This window comes from Dryobates pubescens, chromosome 5, assembly GCF_014839835.1.
Source record: "Dryobates pubescens isolate bDryPub1 chromosome 5, bDryPub1.pri, whole genome shotgun sequence".
NCBI lineage: Eukaryota > Metazoa > Chordata > Aves > Piciformes > Picidae > Dryobates > Dryobates pubescens.
The window spans coordinates 19613436-19627581 of NC_071616.1; the positions used below are offsets into that span (position 1 = coordinate 19613436).

Consider the following 14146-nt stretch of genomic DNA (forward strand, 5'->3'; position numbering starts at 1 on the left):
TAAACACATCCTTCCAGCAAAGATGATTTTGTTTGTCCTTTGTCAGATATCACAAAGCCGATCTTTGCACAATATTCTTTATGTCAGTAAGAAAATTTCTGCCAGAAATAATGTGGATTTCTTCTCTATTTTAGCTCCACTCAGCACTTTGCTTTAAGAACATACTGAATTTTGAAGTGCAGTATAACACATTAAACCCAACAAAACACATAGCAATCATGTTATCTATTTGTACCGGGAAGGGAGAGAGGAGAGGGGAGAGGAAGGGAGAGGAAGGGAGGGGAGGGGAGGGGAGAAGAGGGGAGGGGAGGGGAGGGGAGAAGAGAGGAGAAGAGAAGAGAGGAGAAGAGAAGAGAGGAGAAGAGAAGAGAGGAGAAGAGAAGAGAGGAGAAGAGAAGAGAGGAGAAGAGAAGAGAGGAGAAGAGAAGAGAGGAGAAGAGAAGAGAGGAGAAGAGAAGAGAGGAGAAGAGAAGAGAGGAGAAGAGAAGAAGAGGAGAGAAGAGAAGAGGAGAGAAGAGAAGAGGAGAGGAGAGGAGAGGAGAGAAGAGGAGAGAAGAGGAGAGAAGAGGAGAGAAGAGGAGAGAAGAGGAGAGAAGAGGAGAGAAGAGGAGAGAAGAGGAGAGAAGAGGAGAGAAGAGGAGAGAAGAGGAGAGAAGAGAGAGAAGAGAAGAGAAGAGAAGAGAAGAGAAGAGAAGAGAAGAGAAGAGAAGAGAAGAGAGGAGAAGAGAGGAGAAGAGAGGAGAAGAGAAGAGAAGAGAAGAGAAGAGAAGAGAAGAGAAGAGAAGAGAAGAGAAGAGAAGAGAAGAGAAGAGAAGAGAAGAGAAGAGAAGAGAAGAGAAGAGAAGAGAAGAGAAGAGAAGAGAGGAGAAGAGAGGAGAAGAGAGGAGAAGAGAGGAGAAGAGAGGAGAAGAGAGGAGAAGAGAGGAGAAGAGAAGAGAAGAGAAAAAAGATTATACAAACTATTCTCAGATAAGGAAATCAAGCTGGATAAAGCTTTTCCTCTCTTTGGGCTCCATGGGAAAGTGCTGCTTTGGCAGCACAGACAGATGTGAAGGAAAAGTGTCCACTTTTCTATTTCCTTTCTTAAATTTCCTGAACAATAATGGTCAGATCTAGAAGTGCCAAGAAAAAGGCAAGCTACAGCTTTTTTTTTTTTAGTGCTCCCAGCTCTCACTGCAGCTCAGGATGGGAAAATCACAGTGCCATGAGGGAGATGCCTCTCTCCAAAGGAATGCCAGTTCTTAAACCCTGTCTAACCAAGACGGTAGCAGTAAGACTACAAAGCATTTTAGATCCTATAGACTTGAGGATACATGTTAACATGGAAGCTTCTGATACAAAAAAGGCCTTTAGATACAGCCTATTAAAAGCAACAGTAACAAAACCTGTTAAAACCCTCCTCTGTAGGAAAATGCTATTTGAACACTTCTTTTAAAAAACAAGTATCACTTCAATGACACCTCACTTTAAAAACAACAACAACAAAAAAGTTTTAATAATCTGTCCAATTCTGCTATCTAAAAATATAGGTTTGGGATATTTAAATGCTCAAAATCCAAGTTCAAAGTGTCAATTCATTATAATGTATCCCTCTACCTCCTGATTTCCAAATTCTCTGTTAGACCTTTGCCTTTTTATTTTCACTTGCAGTTCAGGATGTCCTTTTCCCCCCAAAGCCTCCAAGCTATTTCATGAGCACAGCATCTGTTTTCTGACCCATCAAATGATGACGTCTGTGTAACGGTCTCAGTTACTTCCAGAGTGATAGCTCACGGCTTGCATATAGTACAACATTATTTCTGCAGCTGCCAGTTCTCTAGAATTGTCCTGGGATCCAAAATGCACTCTCAGGTCCAATAAGATCAACAGATTCAACCTTCAGTTCACACCTCTGTTAAGAGAATTGCTTTCCACATGGTGGTAAATGAAGACTGAATTTGCATCTAGCAATGAGCTCAAACTTTGGTGCCAGAAGCATTGAGCCCCTATAGTTGTGCTACTTCCGCAGAACAGGGTAAAAAAAAATGGGCAAAGCTCGTTTGTCACTTCCAGAGTCAGCTCTGCTCTAACCCCTGTCCCCTGGCAAAGACAGAAAGATGGAAAAAAGCAGATTTACAAATGCAATTTCAGAAGAACTACATCTTCACTACAACAATTTTTTTTTTCATGTATTATCCTGAAGTGCTGTTCTATCTCTTATATGTAACATTAACACCAAAAAAAAAAGCTATTTAAAGGTACTCTAGTTCACTTGCTTTGGAAAGTGTTTACTTTTCTGTACACATTTGATTTCTATTCCAAAGTCCAGAAAGATAAAATCCACTTGTGTGCAGGTAAAATGCTTTGAACAGACAAAGCACAAGGTACGTGGCTAAGAATGCTGTTACCAGCACGTGGCAGGAACATCTGTACAGGTATACAGCTCTGGAAGGAAAGGAGAGCATGCAGCCAAGAGCTCCCTCCACACAGCATGTAGCTGTTTGAGCACTGGCTTAGGTGTAACAGACACATTTCTGTCCTTATTGCACGTAATGACTACAGGTGGTTGCTTTCAGTCAAGCCCGAACTACAAAACTATGACTCATGCTTCATTAACAGAAAAGGAATGCCCCAGCTGGCAGCATCTTGATGGCATCATGCACAACCACAAAGGGAAGGGAAAGCTGAACCAGTCCCCAGTAACAACGCCATGAAACAATGCATAATACTCCAACCATGAAATTTTGGAGGCAAAGTGCTTCAGAATTGTACAAGCCAAATTTTCAGAGCAACAGTCACCAAAATCTATCCTGCGCACAGTGTGTCCAGCTGCACGCCCAGCACACAGCACCTGGGACAGCTCATCTGCTGGCTCCAGATACCTGGCACAACACCCATTGTGCTACTGCCTCATACAGTACAAGCTGGTTCCACTGAACTTGCAGTGAACAACATCAAAATACCAAAGTCGCACTTGAAATGGACCTGGACACACCGTATTTGTTTCATGAACTTGGTATTTTACACTATTTATAGCTTTTAGCCACTATACATTTTAACCAGTCATGTAATAGACATTCTGGGCTCAAACAATTTCAAGGTCAGATCAGTTCTACTACATGTTCTGTCATTGTAAAGTGGCACAAAGTTACACCTGGCTTGCAAGACAAACCTAAACAGAGATCCTTTTGCATGCCATGCAGTTTTATCTAGAGTATCAGTTACAGAGAAAGAAAAGAAGTCCTTCACAAAGGCAGAGGAATGCCATTAAGGCTAAAACTTTCTAAGTAAGCACCCTGATTACCCTACTGGCCTTTTTGCATCATCACATTATGGCAAATTCATCCATTCAAGAAACTTCACCGAAATTTGGGCCCAAAACAGCCTGCACGACTCACCTATTCACAAGGCAGCTCTGAGCAGTTGTGTGTCTGGCTCAACCAGCAGTCCAAAGTCAGGCAAGAACATTCAAATCTTCAAAGCTTGGCACTTAAATTGCACCCACAAGGTCTGCACATATTCCAGTAGCCTGCAGCAACCCTCTAACCCCCCAACCCTATAAACCTCAAATTCTTTCACTGTCCCAGGGTAGGATTTAGAGTAGGACCGTAAAGGTGTTTCTGTTTTGCAAGCACAGTTTGTCCTTGCAGGCCAAATCATGGTTGTGGAGTTACAGATTTGCGCTTGTATCAGAACAGCCACTGCAAAATTCAGCTGGAAGTTTTGACAGTGGCACCTGCAGCTGTGGAAAACTGGAATGAGCCAGCAGCCTAACCATCAGGCTGTGGGAAAACCTGTCCCATTTGGTGGCTTGTTATTCTTCCTATTTTGTGTCTATAATTTCCTAAAGGAAGGAAATGGTGGAGGGGCAGAAACAGGACAGAAAGGAACAGCAAATGAGAAAGACCATCATCCTCCAAAAAGCCTCCATGAATTGACACAACAGAAGCAATGACTTCTTTGGCTTTCTTATGAACTTCTGGGGGTTCATTGGTCTGGGTTTCACACAAGAAGATATCTTCACCTTAAGATGTAGGTTCCTAGCTTGAAAGATTGTTCTATATTTTTGGGGGGTGGTGGAGTGGTTTTTTGTTGGTTTGTCTGGTTTTGTTTTTTTTTCTTTTGGTTTGGATTTTTTGTTTCTGATAATCTTTCAGTAAAAAATTTAGTTTAGTTTAGCTTTCTAACATTAAGTAATGGATCTGCTATTGGTGTCTGGTAAGGATGCCCACTAATTACAACTAAGTTTTTTATTTACCTGATTGATAGTGATGCTTTGTGGTACAAAAATATTTTACTCCAGGCACTTCTGAAAACATGGAATCTTGATGCAAGAGGCCACTTCAGTGTGGAGGGCAAATCTTCCTCTGAGGGAGCCTCTGCACTCTGCTGGGCTGGCTTTGAGCTGTGCTGGTTAACAGCTCTGAAGCAGTGATGGCCATTTCTGCTGCACATGTATTTGAATTCAAAATCAATGCAACTGGAGAGGAAAAAAAACCCACCACACTCAGATTCAGACCTAGGCAGAGCCCAAACCCTCAGCTCCAAACAGGAAAACAAACAGGATCCAGTACAAGAGCACTGCTGCAGCCCTGTGAAGCCAGCTGTGCCACATGGAGGGCAACATTCCAGCCTAGGAGGTGGAGATGGGGGTCTGAGCATGGTTCAAGACTGGGAGATGCCAATGGCAGCCAGATAAGAAGGGGTCAGAATGTCTGCCACAGACCTGAAGGACAGCTGATGGCTGCCTGTCTGGACACTGCAAGTCTACTCTTGATGCATGCCCATCCCATGCATTGCAAACTTCCATAAATCCAAGGCAAGAGCAGAGGGCAGCACTTCAGGGAGAATTTCATCTCACCAGCATACCCACCACTCCCATCCAAACATTATCATCCAGGTGCCTTGGACTAAAATTAATTTCATCCTGACCTGCTAATTTCTCTCTTTCTCAAAGGCAGTTGCAGACTGATAAGCCTCCTCAGAAATGAGAGTGGAGGGGGATTCACTGCAGCCTTTTAAATTTGGGCTTTCAAACCTGCTCACGTGGCTTCCAAGGAGCTTAACTATGATTGTTCTCTCCCTTGCTCAGACTTCACGCAAAGCCATTCTGCCATGGGCAGTGAGGAGGGAAAGAGGCAGAGCAACCTCAACCCTGCAAGAACAGGACATCCTAATGAAGACACTGACAGAACCGGACACCATCGCGGAGTGCTGCAAATAGAATCTGCATAATGTTACTCTAACAGACTAGTAAAAATGTCGTTGTTAAAAGGAGGCCTTCAAGAAATAAGTTACCCCCAAACACTCAGGGTGTGCAGCTGAGAAAGTTTCTGTTAGCTTCATTTTGTTACATAAATCACCATTGTTATTTCTTACTTACGATGTTAAAAGAGCAGGAGGATACTTGAACTGTGCATGCACAATACCCACACAAATAAATCCCAGCAATCCACCCCAACACCAGACATGGTGCCCTTCCCAGGCCACTGAGCAGAGCCCTCCCTTTAGGAGGAGTAAGGGAATTTACCAGCAAATACACAGTATATTGTAACAGAATGATACCAGGAAACAATACTAATTGAAGTCTGAACGTGTCCTCCACGTCATATTAATCTACTGTTTAACTCGGCAGAAGAGACAGTGAGGAAATAAAAGCTCAATTCACCCAGCCTGAGATCAAAACTGTCATGGCAATATTGGCAGGTTAGACCCTGATTCTTTAAATAGTACATTGCCTTTGTTAAACAAAAGTAATTTTTTTTTTTATTACATAATAGAGATTATAAATAAATGTAAAGTGTGCATGCAGTCAACTGCATATTATACAAGCAATATCTATGTTAATAATTGTTTTCTTCGGCAGGCCAGAATCCAGCTGGACATGCAATATTTACATATCAAAATTCTTGTTGTGTTCAAGTCATATTGGATGCAAGTGAAAATATATATGTATATATATTTACCCTATACACACACACACACACATATATATATGTATAAAGGTATATATACACCTCTGCATATATACTGTATACATATATACACATCGGTATATGCTAAAAGTGGATTTCATCTTTTTCCGATTCGGGTGATGCAGGCCTTGAAACACTAAAAATATCCTGACAGGGTATCTGGGGGGGGCGCTGGGGTGACAGATGAGACGTGGGGGAAGAGATCTGGGGTACGTTCTTTTCAGATAATATTTTTAAAATTTCTGCCACCTGTTTCTCAAGGGCAGCCATCCGGCTGCTTAGCAGCTGGATATCTTCTTTGAGTTCGTGCTTCACTTCCTGCAGCGTTGTTTGTAAGGCCTGCTCAGGAATAGGGTAGAAAGGATGCCTAGCATCAGCCTGAATGGGGCTGTGCTCCAGCGGGCTGCGAGCCTCACCAGCTTTATCCAAGCGAAGGTCACTTTTCGTTATTCCACTGTCACAGGAGTCTGTTTTCCGCAGTGGGTTTTTATTTACACCATTCTCCGAGTCATTGCTTTTGGGGTCATCGGACAGTAACCCCATGGACTCGGCCTTCGTGACGTTGTTCCAGTCCTCTTTCTTCTCCTCATGGGTCCCCATCGTGTTCTTCAGTCGAAGCCACCCCTTCCCATTCCCGTTTTTCATCCGCATGGGACTGTTTACTTTCAGACACTTTTGGTCTCCATTTCCATTTGGCTTGAGCTCCATCGCATCCCTGTTGTTCTGCTTCACAGCCTCACTGGTTTTCATGTAAGCCAGGGATGTCTGAATGGGGGTGATCTGGGACACAGTGACCACACTGGTGCCTGTGATGGCGGCCCCATTCTGCACGCTCCTGCTTTCCACCTGAAGCTGGTTCCTTTCTGGGTCAATGTGAGTTGAGCCTTGATTACGCATCTCCTTTTGCTGTTTGAATTTCTGGAAGAGTTTCCGTACAGGGTGGTCCACAGGGATGCTCAATGTCACCTCATTCTTCTGGCGCAGGCGCTCCTCTTCTTCCTTTTTGACATCACTGATCTTCCGAAAGATGATCTATGGGTGACAAATCCACAACAGAATCAGTACCCAAAGACATCACATGCGGCAAACATTGCTGGAAGATAGTGAAACAGCAGTGAGAGAACAACCATTTCTTCTCCTTCTCTGTCTTAATATCTTGTACTGAATTCAAATGGAACTGACCAAGACATAGCAGAAGAGTGCATATATACACACACACTTTCTTAAAAGTGTAGATTAAATGTGGGTTGCACCTTTATTTTTGATGCAGAAGATAGAGCCTTGAGGAAATAAAAATATCCCAACACCAGGAGAAGGAAATAAACTTAATACAGAGAAAGAAAGCAACCCCCAAATACCGTGGTATCTACCTACCCATTACTCACACTTGTGCCTGCTCTGTCAGTATCTTTCATACAGATCAAAAGAAAACAGCAACTCAGTGGAGACTTACATACAGCTGTAACTCAAAGTACCTACCCTTCCAGAGAGTGGAAAATCCAAATGTGCTCAAAACCTTGTATCTTTGCTTACTGCTAGTTTTGTAGGAGTAGCTGAAGGGTGCAATTAGGTTCCCTGTGTGCCATGTTTGTGTGGTTTCACACAGCAACATGAGTGCTTTCTGGAGAGTTTGCATGCCTAATATATGCTGGAAGCACCATGGAGAAGCACAGTAATATGGGGTGTGATTATAAAACTCAGCAATATCCACCATGCCATTTAATGCTACCCTCATTTCACCCTGCAGCATCACTCAGGCCTCTGCAGAAAAAGGAATCTGAGCCTCAAACTGTGGGAGGATCTGAAGAGTAAAAAACTTTTTGTTGATTTTATGCATGTTACTCAGATGAAATCCTTTAGGTTCATTTGATGCTTTTGAATGTGGAACCGAGGCAGGACAGGGAAACCGGTTCTCTGGATGATGATACTGAAGTGAAAAGCAGCATATGACTAAGTGCAAGCATAAATTGTGCAGGGATAGTGTTGGCAAGAGAAGTAAAATAAAGCCCCTGGAACACATAAACAAAACTCTGTGGCAGTAGGTTTTGAAGTATCCATTTGAGTATCCATATTTTGGTATCTATTTAGTTTTTATGAAAAGGCTGCTTACGCCTGTCCATATTTGCAAAGAAATGGTTGCTTTCAAGTCTCGCATCTTCAGAAGTCATCAGAGGAATGCCACGATGGCTACAGCTCCTTCCCTGCATGAATCTGGGATGAGCTGGACTTCAAAGCTTCATTAGAGAGCTTTCAAACACAGTAAATGTATCCTTGTGTGCTGCTGATAGATGCAGCTGCTTATAATTATTTGGAAAGTTAACATGTTTATTAGAAGCCCAGTTCAAAAAAAACCACAGATAGACACTTTCATCTGACTTCTCTGACCTAGATGCAGCAACATACACACTCATTTGGAAGCTCCCCTTCATTAGCACCTGCCTTCATGGAGCAGCTCTCTCTATCAGACAAGCAATTTGGGACAGCAAATGCAGGAAAAGTTGCCATTGATTCAAAATTAGTTGCATTTAATGGAAGCCACACTCTCTAAATGAAGATTTGGAAGGTGGGTTGTGTTGTTTTGTTTGTACCTTTTGTTTCCTGGAGGGCAACATTGCATCTCTGGCAAATGACACAATACTGGAAGCACTCAGTGGCAATGATGTGTCCCCAAGTCATGTCTCCGAGAAGATGGCTGATTCCTCCACTGGTCAACCTGTCCAGCTCTGCCCTGTGCTAGGCCAGAGTGGCTGGGTCTCTGAAAACATCTGGGGTGGAGAAAACTTCTACTGACTCCCTGCTCTCTGGCCATGCCTCTGTTTCACAGCTTCAGCATCCTCCTCTCCACTCATGAGTTTGTACCTGGTTGCTGGCAGGCAGGGATGCTGCAAGGTAGGTAGTTGTCTGCCACCTGGCAGGGGCACCACTCAATGCATGGTTGGGAGAGGCAGAAAGTAACTTTGAAAACTTCTATCCTGCCAGCAGTTACACAGACCACAGCCCCATTTTCTGATTCCTCTCCAAATACTCACATTACAATGGAAACTACCCTCACCTCCTTTTTTTTCCCTCCAGTCTACTGCTGTTTTTACATTTTTCCCTTTTCTCCTCTCAGTTCAAAACTTCTCTAGACAAAGGTTATCTCCCCAAACAGAATATAATTACCCATGACTGCTGCCTTCCGCAGAAGAAAAGAGCAAGATTTCACTAACTTGACATCACCCGTAGCTCAAACTCCCGAAGTGGGCCCTCTTGAAAGCTACAGGAAATCACAATTTTTTTTTACCCCACATCCACTTGCCCAGTTGATGAGCTAAGCTCAGTGGCATGTGGTAGGCCTGAGACCAACTGCTGCCAAAGAGCCAACACTTCAAGGAAAGCTGAATGTGTTCCCCTCCATGGATGGGCAGCCAACACCATCAGATTTGCAGGGCAAATCTGCTCCATCTGAGTGAGACCAAGGACCAAGAACTCACAGCTATGAGCCTTCTTCCCACTTTACACACTCCCAAAGCCCTGCCATTACGTCCCCAGGAGGAGATGTTTCTTCAGTCTCTTGCAGGATACAGACAGGAACTTGGCTGAGCTCTTCAATAAATCCTTTCCTCTTTCTCTGTTTGGGACAGAAATTGCTCCTTTGAAGAAGTAAGCCTGCTGTACTCTGAATTAGTGCAGAAAATGCTCAGGGACTCAAGAATTTAGGACTGATCTACTTTGATATATTTCCATGGGAGCAAAGGAGAGCTGATGAATAGAATAGAATAGAATAGAATAGAATAGAATAGAGCAGAGCACGTTGGAAAGACCTTCGAGATCATCGAGTCCAACCTATCTCCCAACACTATCTAATCAACTAAACCATGCAACCAAGCACCCCATCCAGTCTTCTCTTAAATACCTCCAGTGATGGTGACTCCATCACCTCCCTGAGCAGCCCATTCCAATGGCAAATCACTCTCTCTGTGAAGAACTTCTTCCTAACATCCAGCCTAAACCTCCCCTGGCACAGCTTGAGACTGTGTCCTCTTGTTCTGGTGCTAGTTGCGTGGGAGAAGAGACCAACCCCCAGCTGGCTACAACCTCCCTTCAGGTAGCTGTAGACAGCAATAAGGTCTCCTCTGAGCCTCCTCTTCTCCAGGCTAAGCAACCCCAGCTCCCTCAGCCTCTCCTCATAGGGCTTGTGCTCCAGATCTCTCACCCCTGTGCTTGTTATCACCTTGGCTTTCTTATGTAACCTGGGTGTGTTCATAGCTGTTTGCTGCTTTCTTTTTCACTCTGAAATGCATAACCAAGCATACCCTCATATCCCAGCTCATATTGTGAGACTATGGCACTTTGATATGGGAGTCTCGGTCCTCATTCACCCATTGAACTTTTCTTTCGTTGCAAGAAAACCATTTCACTCCTGTGTCACCTACATGGAGCCTGTTCCCTTTTGGGATGTCCACTCTCAACCAGGGGAGCACTACACATAGCACAGCAAGGATCTAGTCTTGGTCACAACTACTTGATGTCATTAGATATGTACAAGTAAAAGAAAAGAAAGACCCTCTTATCCAGACAAGGAACAGGGGAAAGAAAAAAAAAAAAGAGATCTGAATTCCAGCAGTTAAGAGTTGTTTTTCACTACCAAATGTTTCCATATTAGGAACTTTCTGTGTGGTTGGATAAAATCCACTTCCACAGTCATTTAACCTAAGACAGAATAGGATTAAATGTGTTTACATAAAGACTTAATTCTATTAATGTCTAATAACAGTTATTTTTCTCTATAAAGAAGAACAGAAAAACACCTCATGCTATCCGATATTCTCCAGCAAATTGTGAGAGGCTTATTTTGAAACCTTAAATTGGATGAGCTATTTCAGTTGCCCCTAATCCTTTTCAGAGAGGCTACACACTGGCCTGTCCAAATGTATGTCCCAGGAACAGATACAAGCCCTGAAAGAGTTAATCCAAAGAAACTGAATTACCTGTGTATAGCAGGTCTTGAGGAGTAAAGAGCCATACCCCTGTCTCATGGCAAGTGCAAAATGTATCAATGTGATAAGAGGTTTGATGTAGAACTTAATTTCCTCTACAGACAGATTTGTGAAAGATTACCCAATGCAAAACAAATCCAGTCTCATGAGACAGGATTCACTTTAAATGTATTTATTTGGGGAAGGAATGGAGGCAACATTAATTAATGAACTGGCAAAGGTTAAGTAGAAGTTAACTGATGGCCAGCCATCACAACATGTCTTGGTCTTGGCACCCTTCTACATAGGTCCTGTTTCAGAAATAGAAGAGTGAGCTTTCTTCCATTGCCTCCTCAGTCTGAAATGGTTCAAGGTGAGTCTTTCACACAAACTTAAACTGGAGCTGGCAAATGGATTTTAAAGTATTTGACAAGGTAACCGGTATCAGACAGATACTGCAATCACAGAGACCTCATTTTCTTTGCAAACAATGGTAAAGAACCACAACAAATAGAACTGAAAACAATAAGGAATGCTTAATTTATGCCAAGGTTGCACACCATAAAATAAACTCTTGTAAAGATGTTTTCAAAAATTACTGTCGATTGTCACATCTCAGAGTGCACTGTAGTAAAGTAATTGCCATTCTTCTCATGCTAATGAGGGAGGTGAATTCGTGCCAGATCCGGGACCGCGACACTGGATAGCCCAATGTGTGCAGTGCTCAGACGAATGTGCTATTTTCCTGCTTCTAAGAACAAACTACACAAAACACCCAATTCCCAGAATACAGACACTCAGAACAGGGTTCACCTACAAAGCCTGTGTCTGCATCTGAACTCATCCTCCAGGAGCCTTGCACCATGAAGGGAGACAAAAAGGCACTAGGAGGGTGTGAGTCATTTCACCTGCAGCTAGATGTTAAAACAGGTCAGAGAAGCTGTACCCTGACTGAAATGCCTGTTTGTCTCTTGTATCTATACCAGGAGCTTTCTGCATGTCACTTGGATGCAGACATCCTCTGCATGATGGTGGGCAAGAAGTATCCAAACCCCTGCCTCTAGCAGTGCAAATGTCAGGATTTGGTGCAGATCATCTAAAAAGCCCTCCTGTAAAGCTCTTCTCTGTGCACGTCTATCATACCCTTCATCTGATGCTATTTTCACTCCACACAGCATGCTGGCTTATAGCCAGTTCCTGGCTGGGATTCATTCCCCGTCCAGCCTCAGAGACTAGCCAGTCCTTCCAGATAAACACTATTATTTCAGAAACTGCAGAGGGAGGATGAGCAACAACTGCACAGAAGACCATGCCAGATTGATGGGCCCAAGTGAGAGCCTGGGAAAAAAACCAGACTTTTTGTTTGTATGGAGCAATGAGACGAAGGCAAAGTCCCCCTGTTCCTACCCTGCTCCCCAGGAAAACCCTCCAATGGTTGGTGGGGAACTGAGCTGACCCTTCCTGCAGCCCCTAGGAAAGGAGCCCACCTGAGATAGCTGTGAATACTCCCCTACAAACAGACATTTGCACTGCAAATTTCATCCCACTCACAGATGTTGCAAGACTGATCCTGCTCAGCTCTCTCCCACATTGGCACTGTGAGCTGCCATCCCCAGCAAATCCTTCCCAGGCCATTGCTTGAGGTGCTCAGGTGAGTCCAGGATGCTTCATCCCTCAGTACTCCTAGCCCTCTCCAGGAGCCTTCAGTTGTCAAAACCAAGCTTATCTAGGACCCTCTTCTTTGATATTGTCATGGCAAGGGCAGTCAAGCTCAATCTCTCTCGTGTAACATTTGGTAAAGAGGCTTGCTCCAAAACGGAGGGTTGTTTTAATCCTAGGCAGGTTACAGAGTGTGATTTGCTATTAATACTTGCATGTTAAAATGCTTTAAATGTTTATTGGTTCCCTATCTTGAAAACTTGTTTTGTTGCAGGCTTACTGCCCTCCTAAAACAGAGAGGGCAATGGCAGCATCACTCAAAAGATGCAGTTTCAACTTTCAGCCCCAAGGGGAGTTTGTAACAATGCCCCCTCCCAGGTTAGGACATGGCAAGGAGGTAGGGGTGGAGAGCTAGGATGGAGAGACCAAGCCAGCAAACACCAGCTAAGGGCCAGCAAAGAGCAGTGGCTCTAACCCAGCTTCCGTTAACAACTTTTTGGTACAGCTTATGCATGAGAGCAGCCTTCAACCATAGTCTCCTGCACAGGCAGGAGTGTCTGCAACTGAAATGTACAGTCAGAAATCTCTGCTGAATAGGGAAGAGACAAAAAACCTGTCAGAAATGGAAAGGAATTGAAGCCACAAAAATTGAGAGCCAACTTCTTTCCAAATGCAAATTGCATTTAAGCTGCTTCACCTAATTTACTCCTGTAAATCTCCATGTCCTTTTTTACTCACTTTATTAATCCGCACTCTCAGGGTGCAGAATAGATGGCCTGAAATGATGGCTTTATTGTTCTTCTGCTTGGTACACTCCTCAGATAGCTTTACTTTGATGTGAAATTCTGCCTCAAAAACAAATTGCTCTAACAACTGTTGTAATTGCTCTCCAGTAAATTCTCCTTAATCCTTCTGTCCCAGGAACTGTTTTGTGTTAAACCATTGCTCTGTCTGCATGTGGGAAAGGAATTGCTGTCCTTGGCTGTGCAGTGAAAATGACTGACTGCTGAGCAATTAGTTAATCTCTGGGATAGAAATGTTTCACTAACCAGTTTTTCATGCTGAATTTTAGAGGAAAAGAAGATTTTTGTAAGCTAGTGTGCTGCCTCCTAGGAAGAAACAGTAAATAATAGCCTTCCTGCAAAACTCTGTTGATCCTGACTTTACAGACATGGTAGCATGCAAAAGCTTGCTACCAAGCACATTTTAATTTTGCTGTGGAGAAACTGTATTCATGTAGTTTCCTCCTAAGCAATTATAGAATTGACTTATAAGAGATGTGAAGATTTCCAACCCAAGTAACAAAGTGATATCACTTCAAGGAAAGAAGAATTATCTCTATGATACTGAAAAAGCCCTTTTAAGGGAAAGCTAATGTCATTCAATGTGCAAGAAAGGAGTCAATCCTTTCAGCATGACTTAAGGAAGATCTCTGTCCCACAAGCTGCTCATCTAAAGAAAAAGCAGGGCACATAGGGAGGGAAAGACCCTTCAGAAAGATCCAACAACTGTCAGTAATGACTTCCCAGAGCCCAAAACTTCCATCATGTTGTTACTGCTTGCTCTGTGCCTTAG

The 14146-nt window shown here is 43.3% G+C and overlaps 1 protein-coding gene across 1 annotated transcript in view; it reads right to left on the reverse strand.

Moving 5' to 3' along the window:
* Window positions 1–4983: 4983 nt before the first annotated feature.
* Window positions 4984–14146, reverse strand: part of KCNH5 (potassium voltage-gated channel subfamily H member 5) — a 152178-nt gene continuing 143015 nt past the window's right edge. The window contains exon 11 of the mRNA XM_009903690.2: window positions 4984–6986. Coding sequence (XP_009901992.1) covers window positions 6039–6986 — 948 coding nt within the window. The 3' untranslated portion in view covers window positions 4984–6038. The remainder of the gene's footprint in view (window positions 6987–14146) is intronic.